Raw genomic sequence first — 21,759 nt, forward strand, 5'->3', positions numbered from 1 at the left:
GGAGAGGAGATAGATGCTTCCAAGATGATGAATCTCTATCCGTCTGACCTAGATACGTCCAGATACTTAGATACGTCAGTCCTACTCTCGGAGCAGCACTTTGAGGTTTTGTTACTGAACACGTTGCAGAGTAAAGGTCTTGCACGCTGAGATAGCAGCAGATGCTGCAGCAGACAGCGTGCTGGGCCGATAATAGACATTTTATGAGTCGGCAGAAGGCGGCAGCGCTCGGCAGCACGGCACCTGTCAGGTCGCCTTTATTTCTGGACCATCGGCAGCCCGCTGTCATAGTCGCCTCGAAGCTTTGGATCTCAGCCTAATGCTTGCTTAGCGTTCACACTCACTGGCTGGGAGCTTGTCAATGTCCACATAGTAGCGTAACATGGCCGATCCCAGGATGAAAGCGACGCCGGGGCCCATCACCGTCACAGCAAAGAGGATGCCTGGAGAAGATGAAAGATAGGGAGGATTTAGAGGAACACTTTGTACCCTGAATCGTTCTAATATGATTGTAAATGATCAGAGACGTCCTTATGTTAATGGATTGGACAAAAATGACTGGAATTACACATCTTGGTCATAACAGATTGAAGTCCTGAAAGATGGAGTCCTTAGAGGGTTTGTCCAGGATTATGAAAACATGGCTGATTTCTTCCAGAAACAGCGCCACACCTGGCCATGGGTCATGTGCAGTACTGCAGCTTAGTCTCATTTACTTGAGTTACATAGAGGCAGGTAAATGAGGCTCCAGTGGCAGAAAACAGAAGGAACATAAGGGGGCACAGATGGAATGGAGCAGGACACAGATGGAAAGGGATAGGAGGACATGGATTGTAACCAAGGTAAGATGGCAGGGGGCAAGGAGAGGGGGACACAGATGGAATGAAAGCAGGACATGGGTGGAGGGAAGGCAGGACAGGGATAAAACTTATATGGAACATGAAAGAACCTGTATAGGACATGGTAAGAATCAAAGCAGGACATAGATGGGAAAAAAAGGTCATAATTGGAACAGAGGCAAGATAAAGGAAGAATCAAGATAGGACCAAGATGGAAGCAAGAAGGACAGGAATAGAAGGAAAGCAGGGCACAAGGTGAAAACAAGGCAGCATAGGGATGAAGACAAGGCAGGGCAAGGTTGGAATCAAACCAGGAAAAGGATGGAACCAAGGCAGGACAGGGGGGTGGATGCAAGGCAGGACAGGGGGGTGGATGCAAGGCAGGACAGGGGGGTGGATGCAAGGCAGGACAGGGGGGGTGGATGCAAGGCAGGACAGGGGGGGTGGATGCAAGGCAGGACAGGGGGGTGGATGCAAGGCAGGACAGGGGGGTGGATGCAAGGCACGACAGGGGGGTGGATGCAAGGCACGACAGGGGGGTGGATGCAAGGCAGGACAGGGGGGTGGATGCAAGGCAGGACAGGGGGGTGGATGCAAGGCAGGACAGGGGGGTGGATGCAAGGCAGGACAGGGGGGTGGATGCAAGGCAGGACAGGGGGGTGGATGCAAGGCAGGACAGGGGGGTGGATGCAAGGCAGGACAGGGGGGTGGATGCAAGGCAGGACAGGGGGGTGGATGCAAGGCAGGACAGGGGGGTGGATGCAAGGCAGGACAGGAATGGAATCAGGGCAGGATGATAATGGAATCCAGGCAGGACAAGGATGGAACAGAAGTACTTAGATTGGAGATAGAATTCTGATAAATGAAAAATGCTCATGGATGGAACTGAGGCAGGAAACAGAACAGAAGAAATCAAAGAACCAAGGCAGAACATGGCTGGGGCTGAGTAGACAGTGTTAGAACAGGAACAAGGTGAAGGGAGTAGAAGCAGGACATGGATAAATTAGAAAAGTGATGGAGAAACTGAAGGTCATGAGGACATGGATGAAGCAGTGAGAACAGAAATGAATGAGGCAGGGTGGTAGGGGATGAAGGAAACACGGAACAGGATGACAGGAATAAAAGTGGAAAGACGCAGGAAGGGACCAAATCAGAACATGGAGCCCACAGAGTGCGTGGATACAGCGGAGCAACTGCTCACATTCATAGGATGGTGAAGTCATTACTATTAGGCCTCATGCACACGGCCGTTGTTTTGGTCCGCATCCGAGCCGCAGTTTTGACGGCTCGTGTGCGGACTCATTCACTTCAATATGGCCTGTAAGGGATCGCCTCTTATTTGGGGGTCATTCTCACAGATACGACTTTAGGACACCAGGTTTCAGGTCCAAACCGTGCATTTATTGTGCACACTCCAACCAATACAGGTTATCATGAAGTCGCAGCTTCACCTAACACATGTGACATCCACATAAAATAATAAACACTTGCCCGGCTGGGCTCTAACTAACACAGAGTTTCCTGACTCACCTAAGTCCTTGTTCACACCCTGTGAACACAAGCGGCTTTCTCAGCCAATGTCCCACAGCCTCCTGGCTGTACAGAGCACAGTACGCCCACTGCCTCCAGTCCAGTGTCTCAGCACACATGGGGCATAGTGGTCTCTCAGCCCTCCTAGCTTGGACCACACAGAGCCTCCAGGCCTCTGTCCACAGGCAACACACTCCCCCCTTGCTGACACTTTGGGAGGTCCCTTATGCCAGGCTGATTACCTCCAGCTTCTCTCACCTGTGGTGGAACAGGGGTGTGGACCGCACTATCCACCCCTTCCTTGCCTCTAACCTGAGTGAGACCTGTCACTGTCTCACATATCCTCCCTTTGTTCAAGCCCGTGAGGGTGAACACCTGCATAACCACGGGAGGCTGGTGAGAGGGTATCGACCTGGCCTGGACGTGGGGAACAGCTACCCACCCTGCTCTTTGGCTGCTCCCAATAAGAACCGGCCCAGATTGGCTTTACAGCCACACCAAGTAACTCAGTGTCAGCGAGCACTAGCTGCCGCTGACACAGAAAATTACCGGTTCTTATTTCACCGAGGCCAGGAACCTCGGTGACACGTACCTTCCCTTTGTTCTGCCAGACCCATGCCAGCAGAGCTTGGTTTATCACCAAAACCAACATCTTGCCTAACCGAAACTGCCTAAAGGCCTCATGTGCCCATCTCATGGCCAGATACTTTTTTCTTACTCTTTCCCGAGTGATGATGATGCGCTCTTTTTAGATCCTCTGGCTCCTGTACATGCGCCTCACGTCCTTTCTTGGACTGCTGCAGCTCTTGCCTGAACTGTTCCGAGTCATGGTCATATGCCGACACTTTCTCCTTTGCTTTGCAGGGCTCCTTCAGCAGAGCATGCTTGCCCCTACTCGCTTCTTTTACGTGCATCTGGGTCACTTCTTCCTTCTTTCCAACAGTAGTTACTCCAGCTACTATGACAGTTTTAGAGACCTCTGCTTCTTTAGCGGCTTTTTCCACTTCGGCCGCGGCTCCCTTTGGCTTAACTTTGGTCTCTGTAGAACCTGGGGACTTCATGTCAACCAACACATCGGTCTTAACTTTTTCAGTCTTTGTCTTCTTGAAGTCTCCAGTCTCTTTGACCGCCTTCTCATCCTTCTCGGACATGGCACCATACACTTGCCCTGTTAACCCCTCCCCCTCATCGAGGCAGGAGGCACCAGGGTCTTCAGCAGACTCCTCGTCTTCTGTCAATTTCTCCAGAGGCTCACCCAGGACCCTGTTCTCATTTTGTGGAGGATTCAGGAGATACAGCCCATTGTAATAGCCCGGATCCGAAAACTGATCGTTCACCTCCTCGTACTTCTTCCCCAGTAGGCTGCTGGCTATTTGGAAGGCCTTGTATGCAGAGGGGACGTCTTCAAGGCCTAGGCTACACGCTACCACGGGTCTGTGGTCTTTGGCATCCACATCATCTGGTTTAGCAGAAGCATCTTCCATCTTCTCTGCCACAGCCAGCACCACAGTGCCACCCTCTCCAGTCCCATTTTTAACAGGCTCTGGCTTCTTGACATCTTCCAGAGAACTCTCCTCTTCGGGTTTCTCACCTTCCACCTGCTGCTCGAGAGCACACTTAGATTTCTCCAACTCATCTTTTAAGCTCATGAGATTTTCAGTCTCTGCTCTGAGTTGCTTGTTCAGCCTCTCCAATTCAGCATGCTCCTCAAGCACTTTTTCCAGGGCTTTAGCCAAGGAGAGGGCCTTGGTCTCCTTTTCCCAAGCATCAGTCTCTGTTTGGTCACGTTTTTCACCATATCGAGCCGAGATGTATTTCTCTTCAGCTAGGAGCCAGTCACACTTCTCCTGTTTCTTCGCTGGATTAGACATAACTTGCTTCTGGTGGTCCAGGTCCACCATCAGATCATCCAATCCTCGCTGAAGTTTGTTCTTGGTTTTCTCCACCTTTTTGTATGTCACACCCTGTTTCTCCAGGCGCTGAACCACCAACTCCATGTTTTTCAGCAGTTTATTTTCAACTTTTTGCACAAGCTTGTGGGAAGTGCCCCGCTTTTGGGCCTCCGGTTCCAGCTGCTCCTTGCTCGGCTCTGCTGCAGCAGATGTAGGAGTATCACCATTCTCTTTCTTTGCCCTATCTGAAATTTTCTTCAGTTGCTCTGTGAAGACAGCTAGTCCCGTCTCTAACGTTTCTAGGGAGCGTGAGGAGAGAGAGCGAGAGAGAGAGCGAGAGCGAGAGATCATCCTCCTGTTTGCAGCTGTACTGTCGTGTCAGGTCACCTACAACTGTCTGGATATGGGCTTCAGACCCTAGGCTGATGTCACCCGACTTAATTCCCATCTCGTCAGATATAACTGTCTGGTCGCTACTAGTAACCACCTTTGTTTCACAGGACCTTGACATGGTAGCTTCACTCTCTGTGTTGCTATCGGTCACAGCACATACGTCACCTATACCGCTCGTGTCATTATTAATTCTGACCTCTAGGGGCACCGATGAGCTAATCCCCACCTGGGACACTTTCTTAGTAACCAACCAACATTGTGGAGACTGCATTTCCACCTCTGGTCCGTGTGGTACACCCTCTAACCCTATCATATTTTCCTGCACCTTCAAACACTGAGCTGGAGCTGGGCTTTGCTCCACACTACTTATATGCATGTCTTCAAACCTTTTGATTACGTCATATCGCGCTTCATGAAACATAGCAGATGCAGAAAATAAGGTTTCATCATCATTTAAATTTTTACCACCAGGGGGCGCTTCTCCCCTGACCACAACCTGCAACGGAAAAGTTATATCACTGTCACCACATATTTCATATGACATCATATTTTCCTTATGCATTTCCGCACTTTTGTCACCATCACTTTGCACTTGACCAGCACCATTGTTTCCAATGGTCAATATTCTTTCCCCATGCAGGTCAAAGTGCAGCTCCCTTAGATCCTCACTTAAAGGGACAGGTACAGGTTCTGCAGGAGTTTCGTCACTATCTGCAGAAGTGTCTACCTTACCCCACAGCACCAAACCGATATCACGGCCCAACACTCCCTCATGCATGAGCGTATCTGTAACATCAAAGTCATCAGTCTCTGTTCTCATTGGAGTCTCACGCTCAGTGAAAATCAGCGGATAGTCCTTATCCGCACGACTGTCCAGCACCTTTAATATTTTACCAGTCTTAGGTTTCAATATTGTGCTGCCTCTCACCCGGGCTAGCATGGGATCCCGGATCCTTGTCATCCCAAAACTAGCTTTGGTCATGGGCAACTGAGGTAACACAGAAACCTTCTCCCCTGTAGATTTCTGCGAGGGAGCAATCACAGCAGGCTGATCCGCCTGTCCAGACACAGACTTATTACCTACCGGCCCAGCAGGTATCCCCTCCGCCGGCTCACTGTCACTGGGTCTGCCACATGGTTAATAACAGGAACAGTCTTACCCCTTGTAATCAACCATTCTGGTAAAGCAGTGACATTCTCTCCCGCAGACTCATCAAGGTTGTGGTTGCTCCTAGCAACAGCTTTACTGCACCTCCGCACTTCCTCTCCAGGACTCCGGACACGGTCGCAGGGAAGATATGCCCTCCTGAGAACCGCACCGCTCTCCACCTCTTTGTCTTCCCGACGGTTGCCCTTGGCAACGGCATATCTTTGCCTTTTATCAGGAACTCCGCTCCACAACTGCCCAAACAATGGAAAGTCCTTGCCCAGTACAAATTCCACTTCCAGTATCTCACATTTTAACAGCTCCCATTGCACAGAGCCATAGTCTGTCACAAAGGTCAGTGACACCATCGTTTTTGTCTCTGGCCCCCTTGTTACAAAGTCCAGAATTTCAGGCAGGACCCGAGACACTTGCTGGCGGGAGTCTAGAATGACCCCCAGCGGGATTCCCCCGATCACTAACTCGCAGGATTTCTCCCATGGGCTATACCATTTTGCAGCCATTTTCACTGATCAGTCTCTTGTACTGGGCTTCTGGCCCTTTAAATCCTGCACGGTTTGCACCACAGAAAAAAAAATGTCCAGTTTAACACCAGCCGTTTTCCAGCAGTCTCTGCTCCTGTAAACTAGCAGGCTTCCGTCCCTTTAAATCACTGCACAGCAACACAGCAATTCCTTGGCAACATTCAGCAGCACCTGCTCTTTTCCGTCAGGTCGTTGCCCCTAGCAACCTGCTGTTATTGCCCGAATCCTCCGCCAATTGTAAGGGATCGCCTCTTATTTGGGGGTCATTCTCACAGATACGCCTTTAGGACACCAGGTTTCAGGTCCAAACAGTGTATTTATTGTGCAAACTCCAACCAATACAAGTTATCATGAAGTCGCAGCTTCACCTAACACATTTGACATCCACATAAAATAATAAACACTTGCCCGTCCAGGCTCTAACTAACACAGAGTTTCCTGACTCACCTAAGTCCTTGTTCACACCCTGTGAACACAAGCGGCTTTCTCAGCCAATGTCCCACAGCCTCCTGGCTGTATAGAGCACAGTACGCCCACTGCCTCCAGTCCAGTGTCTCAGCAGACATGGGGCATAGTGGTCTCTCAGCCCTCCTGGCTTGGACCACACAGAGCCTCCAGGCCTCTCTCCACAGGCAACACACTCCCCCCTTGCTGACACTTTGGGAGGTCCCTTATGCCAGGCTGATTACCTCCAGCTTCTCTCACCTGTGGTGGAACAGGGGTATGGACCGCACTATCCACCCCTTCCTTGCCTCTAACCTGAGTGAGACCTGTCACTGTCTCACAGGCCACAAAAGATGCGAACAGCACTCATTGTGCTGTCCGCATCCGTTGCTCCGTTCCGTGGCCCCGCTAAAAAAATATAACATGTCCTATTCTTGTCCGCGCTTTGCAGTTATATGTAAAAGCTGTCCGTGCCGTTCCGCAAATTGCGGAATGCGCACGGACGCCATCAGCGATTTGCGGACCGCAAAACACACCACGGTCGTGTGCATGAGGCCTTAATCGAATGCAGGAAAGATATTCTGCCCACAATTCATGTCACGGTTTCTAGTGGAATTATCCAACAAATCCACAAGGAAAAACTAGACAAACATCAAAATCATTCAGCAATGTCCAAGATAAAAACCACTTCACTGCGGCGTCTCGTATCCTTAGAAAACTGGATATGTGTGACATGAAGGCAATGCAGCATCGCTTACATTATGTATGAGGCGTGGTGTTATCTGGGGATTACCAGAATCATTAAAGTCACTCTGCAAAATGTAATTTATGGACAAATATTTGATCCTGCAAATGATAAACTCAGGATCCTGCAGAGCAGAGAGCGCTCATCCCAGAGGCAGAATCCATTACAATGAACATCGACCCGGAGCAGAATCTATTATCTTATCATTAGAATATATTAAGAGGAACTCTCAGGATAGATAGAGATAGATAGATAGATAGATAGATAGATAGATAGATAGATAGATAGATAGATAGATAGATAGATAGATAGATAGATAGATAGCTAGATAGATAGCTAGATAGATAGTTGTTGGATTTGGGTGGTCTTCTCGCCTCGTTTTCACCCCCTCCCGTGTTTTATTATTACTAATGGATGTTTTTGTATTTCCTTTGAAGCAGAAATTTGCAGAATTCAGAGAAATCTCGCAGCTTCTTTTTCCTCAGGAACTGTTGAGTCACGGCCACAGTGTTTCGTGTTTGTGTGACTGGATGAGATCCAAAATGAGGAGAATCTAGTTTGGCGAAGATGTGAGGAATCTGGCTGCACGCTGCTCATCTCGGGGACAGACGGGCTACAGCTGAGCAGACGGGTCACACCCTGCAGCACCCACACGTAAGGGCATGTACACATTAAGCAGGAGGGCACAGGTGGCAGTCACACTCAGGTGTCTGAAGGCACTTTACATCTCTGGTTACAGATTTTGTACAGGGGCCCGGGAGCTCCTGTAAAAAGTGCTAGCGAAGTTTATCCTGGGTTATAATGCTCTACACTTCACTGTGACTGTCACCCAAGGACCCACATATAGACACCTGGGGCCAACCCAACCCTGGTGGCAGAGCAGGTCTTCAATCCACAGGATCTCTTTGTGTTTAGTTTCTACAGCTTCTGTGAAGATCTATGTTACCATGGTTACAGACTACAAACAATCCTGTGTAGTCTGATCCTGCATTCGTGTGGTCCTCCACCCCCTCCACTGTCTGTAGAGAAGGCAAACACTTCAAATTCTTTTGAAGTGCCCAGATTGTTGCTCAGATTTTGTTTTGAGTTTTTTTGTAGGCTGCAGAGCTGACATTTTGTAGCATTCCCTACTTGTTCAACACCTAAACAGAGCCTCCTCTCATATATAGATTTTTTGAAATGTCCACCTTATACCAGATGCTGCACTTTACAGTCACTGGATATTATGCAAATGAACAGTGTGCAAGTTTGCTGACTATGTCCAATAACAGCCAACAGAATTGTGAATGCAGCTCTGGAGTATTCCATTGGCTTCAACTAAGGATTGGTACAATATAGGGAAGAAGAAGTCGATTTTTAGGCATTACAATTGCAGTTCATGGCCATCACTGTCCTGTGCTTATAGGGGATGACTTCCTGTACTGTTGCAGTACTGGAAGGGTTAATCTCCTCTTGCCCTGTGAGCTGCTGCAAGGCTGTTTCTAATTGTTAATTGCTATATAGCTGTACTGCTGACCTCTACAGATTTTTCCAGGTCTCTCTACCTTGCCAGAGTCTGTTTAGAGCTCTAATCCATTTTCTGCCTATATAATGACCTCTGCCTGTTTCCTGGTTCCTGATGCTCTGCCTCCTGACCTGAACTGTACCTGTTAATAGTACTGACTGTGCTACCTGTTCTGACCTTTGGACTGTTTCACTGATTTGCATAGTTTGCTCATCCTGTTATGAGTTTGCCTGTTCCCTCAATGCTAAGTACCAGTGTCTCTGGTCACTGTTTGTCAGCAGCCAACCATACTGGTACTATTTCAAGAGGTAGCAGCTTTAAAGGGCGAGAACCAGGAAAACCTCAAGGATAACACTTTCTTAAATTATCACATTTGAATCCCATTTACATCCCATCTCACCTATGTAAAGAGGCGAGTTCCTTTTGCTGGCGTAATCGTCAATGTAAGAAATTCCGAAAGGCTGAATGGGCACACCACCGATCCCGAGGAGAATCTGACCGATGAACAGGATGGACAAGACATTCTTGTTGTCTGTTTGAGTCTTTGCCACACACTGATCACTGCTGGGACTTTGGCTTAATAGTCCAGACTGACAAATATCCGTTGTGTTACTGTAGACGCCTAGAATAGAGGGTGGAAGATGAATATAGCGGCCTTGCCCTCCACACATCTGTACTAAGGACCATGTCTACCTGCCCATTTATAGACCAAAAGCCTCTGTTGACTGGTCACATCTGCTACTCTACGAGACTTATTATTGTTGCGTTCTTTCAGGGAACACAAGGTAAGACAGTTTACACTTGGTCAACTAAGACCACTAACTTCAAAATCTTCTTCTAGACCTAGATCTCTGGTACAAATAAATGGAAAACCCAACAAAAACAATCTACAGATGAAGGCATCAATACTGGACAGCTGTAGATGAGACCACATAATACCACCAGACATAATCTTGAACTTCTCCATTGCTCCACCATGGAAGCCAACATTTACCTTTTCATTAACCTAGACAACTAGGAAAGTGTATACATACCCTCCTTACTACCCTAGACCACCAATGATGCTGATATAAACCTTTTCTCTTCGCTAAACTCCCAGGGAAGCAGATATTCACCTGCATGCTACCCTAGACCACAAGAGAATCAAGCATTAATCCCTTTGCTACCTGGGACTGAGAAGATTTGAGGCTATCTGGGACTCTGATATTGACCTCTTTATTTCACTAGATCGCCAAGGAATCAGTCATTATCTCCTTTACTCTAATTCACACCTGGGATTAGACATTACCCCTCCAAAACTCTAAGCTCTAATAGATCATCAATAAGTAGGCATTATTCTCTTTGTTACCCATATACCCAGGACCTTGATATTAACCCTCACCTTTCACTAGACTACCTGGTAAGCAGGTAGAACACAAGGGAAGTAGGTATCAACCCCTTCACTACCCTAGACCACCAGTGAAGCAACGGTTACAACTTATTGACTCTTATATAGCCCTGCTTTTTGTATATTCAGCCAGTTATCCAAATTGTCTAGGCATGGCCTGGGAGGATATTTCTCCAATACCTTTACTTACTAGCGAAAGATTTGTCATATTCGTACTGTCCCATAATAAAATGAGGTAGACACATAATAAATCCAGCAAGGCAGACGATCAGAGCTCCACACCCGATGAACCGTGGCCGGTGTACTCGACTTCCAAAGTAGCTGACGAAGACAATAAGCACGGTGTTCCCAATCTGAAACCAGAAGTAGCAGAGAAGTTACAGGACCTAGACTAATTCCAGAAGTTTCACCCTCCACACCACACTCAAGGGTTAGGAACAATGTGTAGGTACAAAAATATACAAAAAAAAATCTACAATTAACCATGACAGTAGAGCTGGTGTCAGCTGGATGGAAGGACCACCAGCCTGAAAGGGGTTGTGCAAGATTGGGGGCTTTGGCATCCCCCTTTCTCCCCAAATGGCCGAACCTGTAAAGGGAAGACTACTTACCTGCTTCCCGGAAATGACTCCCTGCTACTTCTCCTCCAGGCCTGTGATGCTCTGCTGAGTCCCCAAACTGTAAACATCTGGTTTGACAGATGTTTTGGGCAGCGATTGGCTGCGCAATGTCAAACAAGATGTTCCAGTGAGAGAGACCAGCAGAGCATTGCAGGCCGGTAGGAGAAGGAGTGGGGAGCCAGCGCCGGAAAGCAGGTAAGTATTCTTTCCTTTACAGGTCTTGCCAAGTGTTAGGGTTTGCCCAAACCTCTCCAATTCTTGCATAATCCCTTTAAGGGACCCATGCCTGTATAAGCAAACATGCTTTGTGGTAGGGTACACTAGGGCTTGTTTATGTCGGGAGATCAGGCAGATGATTATCAGGAAGGAAGCATTCCTTCCCGACAATCGCCTGCTCTTCAGCATAGGAGACCACTGCTATTACATGCACTACCATCATTCGTGAGGCTGTGTCTGGTACTGTAGCCTAGTTCCATGCAAGTGAATGCAGTATCAAACTCAACTACATGAATGAGCATAGCATGGTGTTGGGTACTACTTCCTCAGACAATTCCAAAACCCTTCCAAGCATAGGCATTGATGTCATCTCTTTAAATCTATATAGGGTCTGGTATGGGGTCTGGATTTATTTAGGGTTTATTCTGGAGCATGGATTAGCTCAGAGGGCCTGGTCTGGGGTCTTTATTTAATATCTGTTCTGGGGGGCAGTGGCGTACTAAGGGGGAAGCGTGGGGGGGGTGGTCCGCCCCGGGTGCCAGCTCTCAGGGGGGTGGCAGAAGCAATGAGCGCTTCCATCAATACAGATAGAAGCGCTCATTGCTGGAGCACTGGGAGCTGCGGTCCTGTCATTGACCGCTCAGCTCCCAGCGCTCCTCCCCTCCTTCAGGACGGTGGAGCACAGAATGGTGAAGCAGGAAGACTTCTCCCCACTCCCCCATTCAGCCTGCAGACATACTGTACATCGTGCAGCCAGCCTGTGTGGGTGGAGCCTGCAGCCTGGAAATATGCACAAGCTCCGCCCACACCATGCTGCAGAGCGATCTGTGCCTGCAGGGAGGAGAGGTATGTGAGCGTCAGGAACGGGACAAGATGAGTATTTACTGTGTTTTTTGTTTTTTAATACAGAGGGGGCACAGAGGGCTTTATTACTATGGAGGGGGCACAGAGGACTTTATAAATATGGGGGGGACAGAGGGCATTACTAATGTGAAGGGGACACAATGGGCATTTCTACTATGGAGGGGGCATAGAGCCAGAGGGCATTACTACAATGAAGGGGGCACAGTGGGCATTATTACTGTGAGGGGGGCACAAGTGGGATTTCTACTATGGAGGGGGCACAGAGGGCATTACTAGCACAGTGGACATTACTACTATTAAGGGGGCACAATGGGCATTATTACTGTGAAGGGGGCACAGTGGGCATTATTACTATAAAAGGGGCACAATTGAGATTATTACTTGAAGGGGGCACAATGGGGATTATTACTGTGAAAGGGGCACAGAGAGGGCATAACTACTGTGAGGGGGCACAATGTGGGCTTAACTACTGTGAGGGGGCACACATCTGTACAAAACTACTGTAAAGGTTGCACAAAGGGGGTAATTCTACTGTGAGGGGGTACAATTTTTTTAAAGTATTGGGGGATGGGGGGTTCCAGAGAAAGGACCCGCCCCAGGTGCCAAACACCCTAGGCACGCCACTGTCTGGGGGTCTGTTTTAGTTTAGAGGGTCTGGTCAGGGCTCTGGATTTAATAAAGGTCTGTCCTGGGGTGTTTTAGTTTAGAGGGTTTGCTTTGGGGTCTAGATTTATTAAGGGTTTATTCTGCAGCAGGTTTTAGTTGAGAGGGTCTGGTTGGGGTATATTTAGGGCTTATACTGGGGTCTGTGTTAGATTAGAGAGTAAGGTCTCATGTCTGGACTGAATGAGGGTCTCCTCTGGGATCTGCTTTAGTTGAGATGGTCAGCTCTAGGTTCTGGATTTATTTAGGGTCTGGTCTGGGTTTACTTAAGGTCTGGTCTGTTTTAGCTTGGATGGTTTGTTTTGGGGTCTAGGGTTTATTTTGTGGCATGTTTACGTTTATAGAGTATGTGTGTGGTTTTCCACCCCTAGATTTTATTCCTGGGAGCATGAGGGTAAGCCAGTCAGCACAGCCTGAAGAGGAGAAAGGCACGCCAGTGCAGACCTGCAGTACAGACAGAGAGCATGAGTGAGCATGGCCATCCTTGGCTATGTATGCCCACATCTCTCCTTCTCAGCCTCCACATTAGAAGTAGTGGAAAAAGAGAATGTACCCTGGCAACAGGCAAAAGCCACCAAGGAGGACAGAGAGGGACTGGGAATCTACCGAAGGTTGGAAGTAGGCAGAAGGCAGTTAAGGGACAACTCCATAACCCACCACCACCAATTAAAATTTCTGGGTGCCCCCTGGAAGGGTAAAGTTACCTCATTAAAGGAAGCCAGAATCCCAGATGTCTGACTGGAGAGCCCAAAGCGCTTCTCAATAGTGGAAATTGAACTCTTGAGGTAGGCAGACAGAAGGAGCTGGGAGAGCTGCAGGAATCCATGACAAACCACAAAGATCTGAAATAACAAGGCAACATGTTACAAATGATATATTATATGTGACATAATATGGTCCCCTCCCCTGAGGAGCCTGATAGTTCACACAGCCACAGATGCAGGATTTATCATCTCCTCATTCACTGGGAGCTTCATCCTCCACTATGCAATTATCTACAACACTCTCCTATGTGGATACGTCATATGTTTACTCATCCTGAGATTCATGAATAGAATGCTACAGTAAAGACTGATTAGGGGGGTACTATCTCTTCTTGGGGAGAGCGCCTTAGTTGATGTGAGGAGACTTATAGGCCATACAAGCTCCTCTGGACTTCTGGGAAGAAAGGGATGCAAATTAGCTCTTAACAAGCTCTGCCTCTAATGCCAACAGATGTAAGGCAGCTATCCTATAAGTTAATGTTCGACCCTTTAAATAGGCCTTGAGACATGATTGCGATATTAAATAAGCCAGCGTCTCATCTGCAGACAGCTGTTTCGGGGTGATTGCCCCTCATTAATGGTGCTCTCTCCCCAAGGAGAAATAGTACCCCCAAAATCCTGACTTAGGACTCTCATCCAGTTAAGCCAATACTCTCTGCTCTGATGATGGTCAATCACCCAAAACAACTGTCTGCAGATTTCTGGAAGTGTATCATGGCATTAACCCCTTAGTGACCACTAATACAGCTTTCTACTGATGTTAACAAAGGCGGTTTTAGCTAAACAGCTGGCTTTAATCAATCATTACATGTACCCAAAATGGTGAATTAAAAACTATAACTTCTCCTGCAAAAAATAAGACCTCATACAAGTACATTGATGAAAAAACAAAAAAGTTATAGCTCTTGGAATGTGATTTAAAAAAAATGTGCGTGGACCTCATGAGAAGAGTTGCTGATGCTCATCAGGCTGGAAAAAAAAAATACTAAACCATTTATAAAGAATTTAGGCTCCATTAAAGATTGCAAACTTCTTGAAATTAGTTTCATGTCCAAGTCATTAAAAAATGTTTTATTTGTGCCTGAATTGATTCTACACAAATATACTAAATTGGCCTGGAAAGTGGTATATGACACGGAGGTCTCCTAGGGCTTTCATTGTCTTTCTCTTCTTTTTTTTATAGTTCCCAATTAGCATAGGAGTGTAAGAGGATTTTACTATTTTTCTTTAGAGCCCTACACCAGGCAGGGGCTCCTTAGGAACTAACATGCGACCGCCTTGTATCATTGAGGAATACAGAGGCTGCCATACACACGCTCCCCCACCCCCGATCCTCATCAGGGGGAGCCAAAACACACCTGGAAGCATGCACTTCCGGGTTTTTGCCCGATCAGATGCCGGGGTCATGAGCATGCACAATCTCTAAAGTCCCGTCCAGGACGGAAAGGGTTTAAACACAGCGTACCATTACATGTGTTATGCTGTTTCATATTTCCCTTAATCGGGGGCAGGTGGTGTTTAAACACACACGATGTTATGGGGGGGAAAAGAAAGTGGCTTGTTGGGACCAAGCATCTTAAAATTATGCCTTAGTGGGGGCAAAATGCCTGCCTGTATTTATACACTCACTCTCTTGTTAATGTCAGAAGAAAGAGTGGTTTGTTCTGAACAAACCTGGAAAAACTGTCCCTTTTTAACAGCAGCAGTACTGTCGTGGCCACATGGTGTGATTACCCTACTCTTTCCACATCCACAATGTACGGTTGCTGACAGTTAAAAAGGAAAAAATTTCCAGGTTAATTCAGAACAAACCACTCTTTGTTCTGACAATAAAACGTTGGAACCTCTATATAACTGAAGGTCTTTCTCAAATTATCCTATGTTGATGTTCATGAGTCCACAGGAGGACACTGAACTGAGTAGTATGGCTGGATTGCAAGAAGAAAGCCACTGCTCTCCAAAAAGAACATTGCAGCTCGTCTGCAGTTTATAAAGATCACCTTGACAAGCCAGAAGGATACTGGAGCAATGTTTTGTAGACAGATGAGACCAAGATAGAACTTTTTGGTGTTAATGAGAAACATTATGTTTGGAAAAAGGAAAACCGAGCATCCAGCATAAGAACCTAATCCCATATCTGAAACATAGTGGTGGTGGAACCATGGTTTGGGCCTGTTTTGCGACATATGGGTAAGGGCTGCTCACCATCATTTATGGAACAACAAATTCAGAATTTTACCATCAAATTCTCAAGGAAGACGTCAAGACATCTGTGCGTGTGCTAAATCTCTAAAGAACATGGGTCATGGAGCAAGACAACAACCCTGAGTGCACAAGTCCTTCTACCAAGGAAGGGTTAAAGAAGAAGAAAGGGAAAATTCTGGAATAGACAAGTCACCGTCCCGACCTTAATCCAATGAAAATGTTGTGCAAGGAGCTTTAGCAAAAAAAAAAAAAAAAGACCAACATAGCAGAGCTGAAGCTGTTCTGTACAGAGGAATGAACTAAAATTCCTCCAAGCCAACGTGCAGTACTAATCAACAGTAACCGGAAACAGGGTGGTCACAGCAGATACTGAAATCAGGGGTTCACACTTTTACCGCGACAGGCATGTGATATTGGAGCACTTTCCTCAATAAATAAATTACCCAGTTTCATATTTTTGGTTGTTTATCAACTTTTAGGACTTGTGTGAAATTCGGAGGTGATATACGTCAAATTTATACAGAAACAAAGAACATTTTGAAGGGTTCACAAACTTTCCAGCACCACTGTATACTATCACCCCAAAATGGCTGAATACTAAGTGCAGCTCTGGCGTATAATACAGGATGTAACTCAGGATCAGTACAGGATAAGTAATGTATGTACACAGTGACTGCACCAGCAGAATAGTGAGCGCAGCTCTGGAGTATAATACAGAAAGTAACTCAGGATCAGTAATGTAAGGTATGTAAACAGTGACTCCACCAGCAGAATAGTGAGTGCAGCTCTAGAGTATAATACAGGATGTAACTCAGGATCAGTACAGGATAAGTAATGTATAAACACAGTGATTGCACCAGTAGAATAGTGAGTGCAGCTCTGGAGTATAATACAGGATGTAACTCAGGATCAGTACAGGATAAGTAATGTATGTACACAGTGACTGCACCAGCAGAATAGTGAGTGCAGCTCTGGAGTATAATACAGGATGTAACTCAGGATTAGTGCAGGATAAGTAATGTATAAACACAGTGACTGCACCAGCAGAATAGTGAGTGCAGCTCTGGAGTATAATACAGGATGTAACTCAGGATCAGTACAGGATAAGCAATGTATGTACACAGTGACTGCACCAGCAGAATACAGGGAGTGCAGAATTATTAGGCAAGTTGTATTTTTGAGGATTAATTTTATTATTGAACAACAACCATGTTCTCAATGAACCCAAAAAAACTCATTAATATCAAAGCTGAATATTTTTGGAAGTAGTTTTTAGTTTGTTTTCAGTTTTAGCTATTTTAGGGGGATATCTGTGTGTGCAGGTGACTATTACTGTGCATAATTATTAGGCAACTTAACAAAAAACAAATATATACCCATTTCAATTATTTATTTTTACCAGTGAAACCAATATAACATCTCAACATTCACAAATATACATTTCTGACATTCAAAAACAAAACAAAAACAAATCAGTGACCAATATAGCCACCTTTCTTTGCAAGGACACTCGAAAGCCTGCCATCCATGGATTCTGTCCGTGTTTTGATCTGTTCACCATCAACATTGCATGCAGCAGCAACCACAGCCTCCCAGACACTGTTCAGAGAGGTGTACTGTTTTCCCTCCTTGTAAATCTCACATTTGATGATGGACCACAGGTTCTCAATGGGGTTCAGATCAGGTGAACAAGGAGGCCTTGTCATTAGATTTTCTTCTTTTATACCCTTTCTTGCCAGCCACGCTGTGGAGTACTTGGACGCGTGTGATGGAGCATTGTCCTGCATGAAAATCATGTTTTTCTTGAAGGATGCAGACTTCTTTTTGTACCACTGCTTGAAGAAGGTGTCTTCCAGAAACTGGCAGTAGGACTGGGAGTTGAGCTTGACTCCATCCTCAACCCGAAAAGGCCCCACAAGCTCATCTTTGATGATACCAGCCCAAACCAGTACTCCACCTCCACCTTGCTGGCGTCTGAGTCGGACTGGAGCTCTCTGCCCTTTACCAATCCAGCCACGGGCCCATCCATCTGGCCCATCAAGACTCACTCTCATTTCATCAGTCCATAAAACCTTAGAAAAATCAGTCTTGAGATATTTCTTGGCCCAGTCTTGACGTTTCAGCTTGTGTGTCTTGATCAGTGGTGGTCATCTTTCAGCCTTTCTTACCTTGGCCATGTCTCTGAGTATTGCACACCTTGTGCTTTTGGGCACTCCAGTGATGTTGCAGCTCTGAAATATGGCCAAACTGGTGGCAAGTGGCATCTTGGCAGCTGCACGCTTGACTTTTCTCAGTTCATGGGCAGTTATTTTGCGCCTTGGTTTTTCCACACGCTTCTTGCGACCCTGTTGACTATTTTGAATGAAACGCTTGATTGTTCGATGATCACGCTTCAGAAGCTTTGCAATTTTAAGAGTGCTGCATCCCTCTGCAAGATATTTCACTATTTTTGACTTTTCTGAGCCTGTCAAGTCCTTCTTTTGACCCATTTTGCCAAAGGAAAGGAAGTTGCCTAATAATTATGCACACCTAATATAGGGTGTTGATGTCATTAGACCACACCCCTTCTCATTACAGAGATGCACATCACCTAATATGCTTAATTGGTAGTAGGCTTTCGAGCCTATACAGCTTGGAGTAAGACAACATGCATAAAGAGGATGATGTGGTCAAAATACTCATTTGCCTAATAATTTTGCACGCAGTGTAGTGAGTGCAGCTCTGGTGTATAATACAGGATATAACTCAGGATCAGTAATGTAAGGTATGTAAACAGTGACTCCACCAGCAGAATAGTGAGTGCAGCTCTGGAATATAATACAGGATGTAACTCAGGATCAGTGGTGAGTCACACCACACAAAAACAAAAAAGTTTTAGATTTTAGAAAAACTGACTTTTCTAAAATTAGATTAGTGGTATACGAGTCCCTATCAGATTGGAACAGTTTCATTGGAGTCCAGGAGAAATGGGACTACTTAAAAGAGGCACTATTGAAGGCAACAGAAAATTGCATTAGGCTTGTCAGTAAAAGATAAAAAAAAGGAAAAGACCACTGTGGTACTCAGCAGAAGTGGCCAAAATCATTAAAAACAAAAAGATAGCATTTAGGAATTATAAAAAAAAAACAACAAAAAAAACGAAGATGACAGGCTAATTTACAAGATTAGGCAGAGAGAGGCCAAACAAGTTATAAGAGCTTCTAAAGCACAGGCAAAAGAGAAATTAGCTCAGTCAGGGAAAAAAGGTGATAAGGCATTCTTCAGATACATAAATGAAAAAAGGAAACTAAAACAAGGAATTACAAAATTAAAAACAGAAGGAAGGCATATGGAAGAACATAAACTAGCTGACTGCCTCAATGAATACTTCTGTTCAGTCTTTACGAAGGAAAATGACCTCAGTTAGGAAGGAAGACTAATGAATCTTTTGATGCATGTGTCTTTACAGAGGAAGAGGTTCTAAGTCAGCTGTCTAAAATCAATACAAATAAGTCACAGGGGCCTGATGGGATACACCCAAAGTTATTAAAAGAGCTCAGCGGTGAACTAGCAAAACCAGTAACAGATTTATTTAACCAATCACTGGCAACAGGAGTCGTCCCAGAAGATTGGAAATTAGCAAATGTTGTGCCGATTCACAAGAAAGGTAGTAGGGAGGAATCGGGCAACCATAGGCCAGTAAGCCTGACATCAATAGTGGGGAAATTAATGGAAACCATACTCAAGGAGAGGATTGTGGAACATCTAAAATCCCATGGATTGAAAGATGAAAAACAGCATGGGTTTACTTCTGGGAGATCATGTCAAACTAATCTTATTGATTTTTTTGATTGGGTGACTAAAATAATAGATGGAGGAGGTGCAGTAGACATCGCTTATCTAGACTTTAGTAAGGCTTTCGATACTGTCCCACACAGAAGGCTTATCAATAAATTGCAGTCTTTGGGCTTGGACTCCCATATTGTTGAATGTATTAGGCAGTGGCTGAGGGACAGACAACAGAGGGTTGTAGTCAATGGAGTATATTCAGACCATGGTCTTGTTACCAGTGGGGTACCTCAGGGATCTGTTCTGGGACCCATATTGTTTAATATCTTTATCAGCGAAATTGCAGAAGGCCTCGATGGAAAGGTGTGTCTTTTTGCTGATGACACAAAGATTTGTAACAGGGTTGATGTTCCTGGAGGGATACACCAAATGGAAAAGGATTTAGGAAAACTAGAGGAATGGTCAAAAATCTGGCAACTAAAATTTAATGTTGACAAGTGCAAGATAATGCACCTGGGGCGTAAAAACCCAAGAGCAGAATATACAATCAGTGACACAGTCCTAACCTCAGTATCTGAGGAAAGGGATTTAGGGGTCATTATTTCAGAAGACTTAAAGGTAGGCAGACAATGTCATAGAGCAGCAGGAAATGCTAGCAGAATGCTTGGGTGTATAGGGAGAGGCATTACTAGTAGACAGAGGGAGGTGCTCATGCCGCTCTACAGAGCACTAGTGAGACCTCATCTGGAGTATTGTGCTCAGTACTGGAGGCCATATCTCCAGAAGGATATAGATACTTGAGAGAGTTCAAAGAAGAGCTACTAAACTGGTACATGGATTGCAGGATAAAACTTACCAGGAAAGATTAAAGGACCTTAATATGTATAGCTTGGAAGAAAGAAGAGACAGAGGGGATATGATAGAAACTGCTAAATACATAAAGGGAATCAACAAGGTAAAAGAGGAGAGAATATTTAAAAGAAGAAAAACTGCTACAAGAGGACATAGTTTTAAATTAGAGGGGCAAAGGTTTAAAAGTAATATCAGGAAGTATTACTTTACTGAGAGAGTAGTGGATGCATGGAATAGCCTTCCTGCAGAAGTGGTAGCTGCAAATACAATGAAGGAGTTTAAGCATGCATGGGATAGGCATAAGGCCATCCTTCATATAAGATAGGGCCAGGGGCTATCCATAGTATTCAGTATATTGGGCAGACTAGATAAGCCAAATGGTTCTTATCTGCCGACAAATTCTATGTTTCTAGTACAGGATAAGTAATGTATGTACACAGTGACTCCACCAGCAAAATAGTGAGTGCAGCTCCGGAGTATAATACAGGATGTAACTCAGGATCAGTAATGTAAGGTATGTAAACAGTGACTCCACCAGCTGAATAGTGAGTGCAGCTCTGGAGTATAATACAGGATACATAGTGACTCAGCTTTTTGTATAGAGAGATTCTAGATGTAATCCAGGATTCTGCAGTAACTGTTGTGGAATGATTCTCTGCTTTCATACTTGATGACAGGTGATGAATGGATTGACTGAGCTCCGGTAAGAATTTGAACGATGCACCTCAGGAGCTGTAAGTCTGCAGCCGTGTGCTTCAAGAGATTACACAGGTCTCAGTGTTATGTTAAGCCCCATGTTATACAAGAAAGGTACTTGAGAAGGTCAATACGCAGCACTTGAGAACTACAGGCAGGACATCGCGTGTGGATTCTGCTACAGGAACTGGCAGAACAAGACTCCCGCTCTCCTGCATTCTCAGAATATCCTTTCACCTGATTTGATGTAGCAACTTATATAACAGATCATATTTAGATTTACCAGATGTGAACATTATAATTTTTGGTTTAAAGTGGTGTAAGAGATCACGCTCTTTAACTGGGCCGGCGATGACAGACTTCTCATCAAACAGTGCTTTCTTTGTCACACATCACATCACATAACACGTCCAAGTTTGGCATCACTTGGCACCATCAACACAAAACAAGAAATCCTTGCCCGGCTAGGCACTCACTATACAGAGGCCTCCCTAACTCACCTCTAAGTCACTGTTCACACCCGGCTTCCTCCAGTCATATGGTCCAGCAACCTCCTCCTGACCACACAAGCATCTCAGGCTTCCTTCTCTCTAGAGTCGATTCCTCTCCACCAGACTCTCACACACTGAGCGTTGCTTTATCCCTCAGTGATTCATCCCAGCTGGCCTCACCTCAGGCCAGATGAACA

The 21,759-nt window shown here is 45.7% G+C and overlaps 1 protein-coding gene across 1 annotated transcript in view; it reads right to left on the bottom strand.

Moving 5' to 3' along the window:
• The window catches only part of LOC120994080 (solute carrier organic anion transporter family member 2B1-like), a 105,406-nt gene that overhangs the window by 73,746 nt on the left and 9,901 nt on the right, over positions 1 to 21,759 (bottom strand). The window contains 4 exon segments of the mRNA XM_040422539.1: positions 345 to 443; positions 9,437 to 9,658; positions 10,614 to 10,776; positions 13,491 to 13,628. Of these exon segments, the coding sequence (XP_040278473.1) occupies positions 345 to 443; positions 9,437 to 9,658; positions 10,614 to 10,776; positions 13,491 to 13,628 (622 nt within the window).

This window comes from Bufo bufo, chromosome 3, assembly GCF_905171765.1.
Source record: "Bufo bufo chromosome 3, aBufBuf1.1, whole genome shotgun sequence".
In the NCBI taxonomy this organism is placed as follows: Eukaryota; Metazoa; Chordata; class Amphibia; order Anura; family Bufonidae; genus Bufo; species Bufo bufo.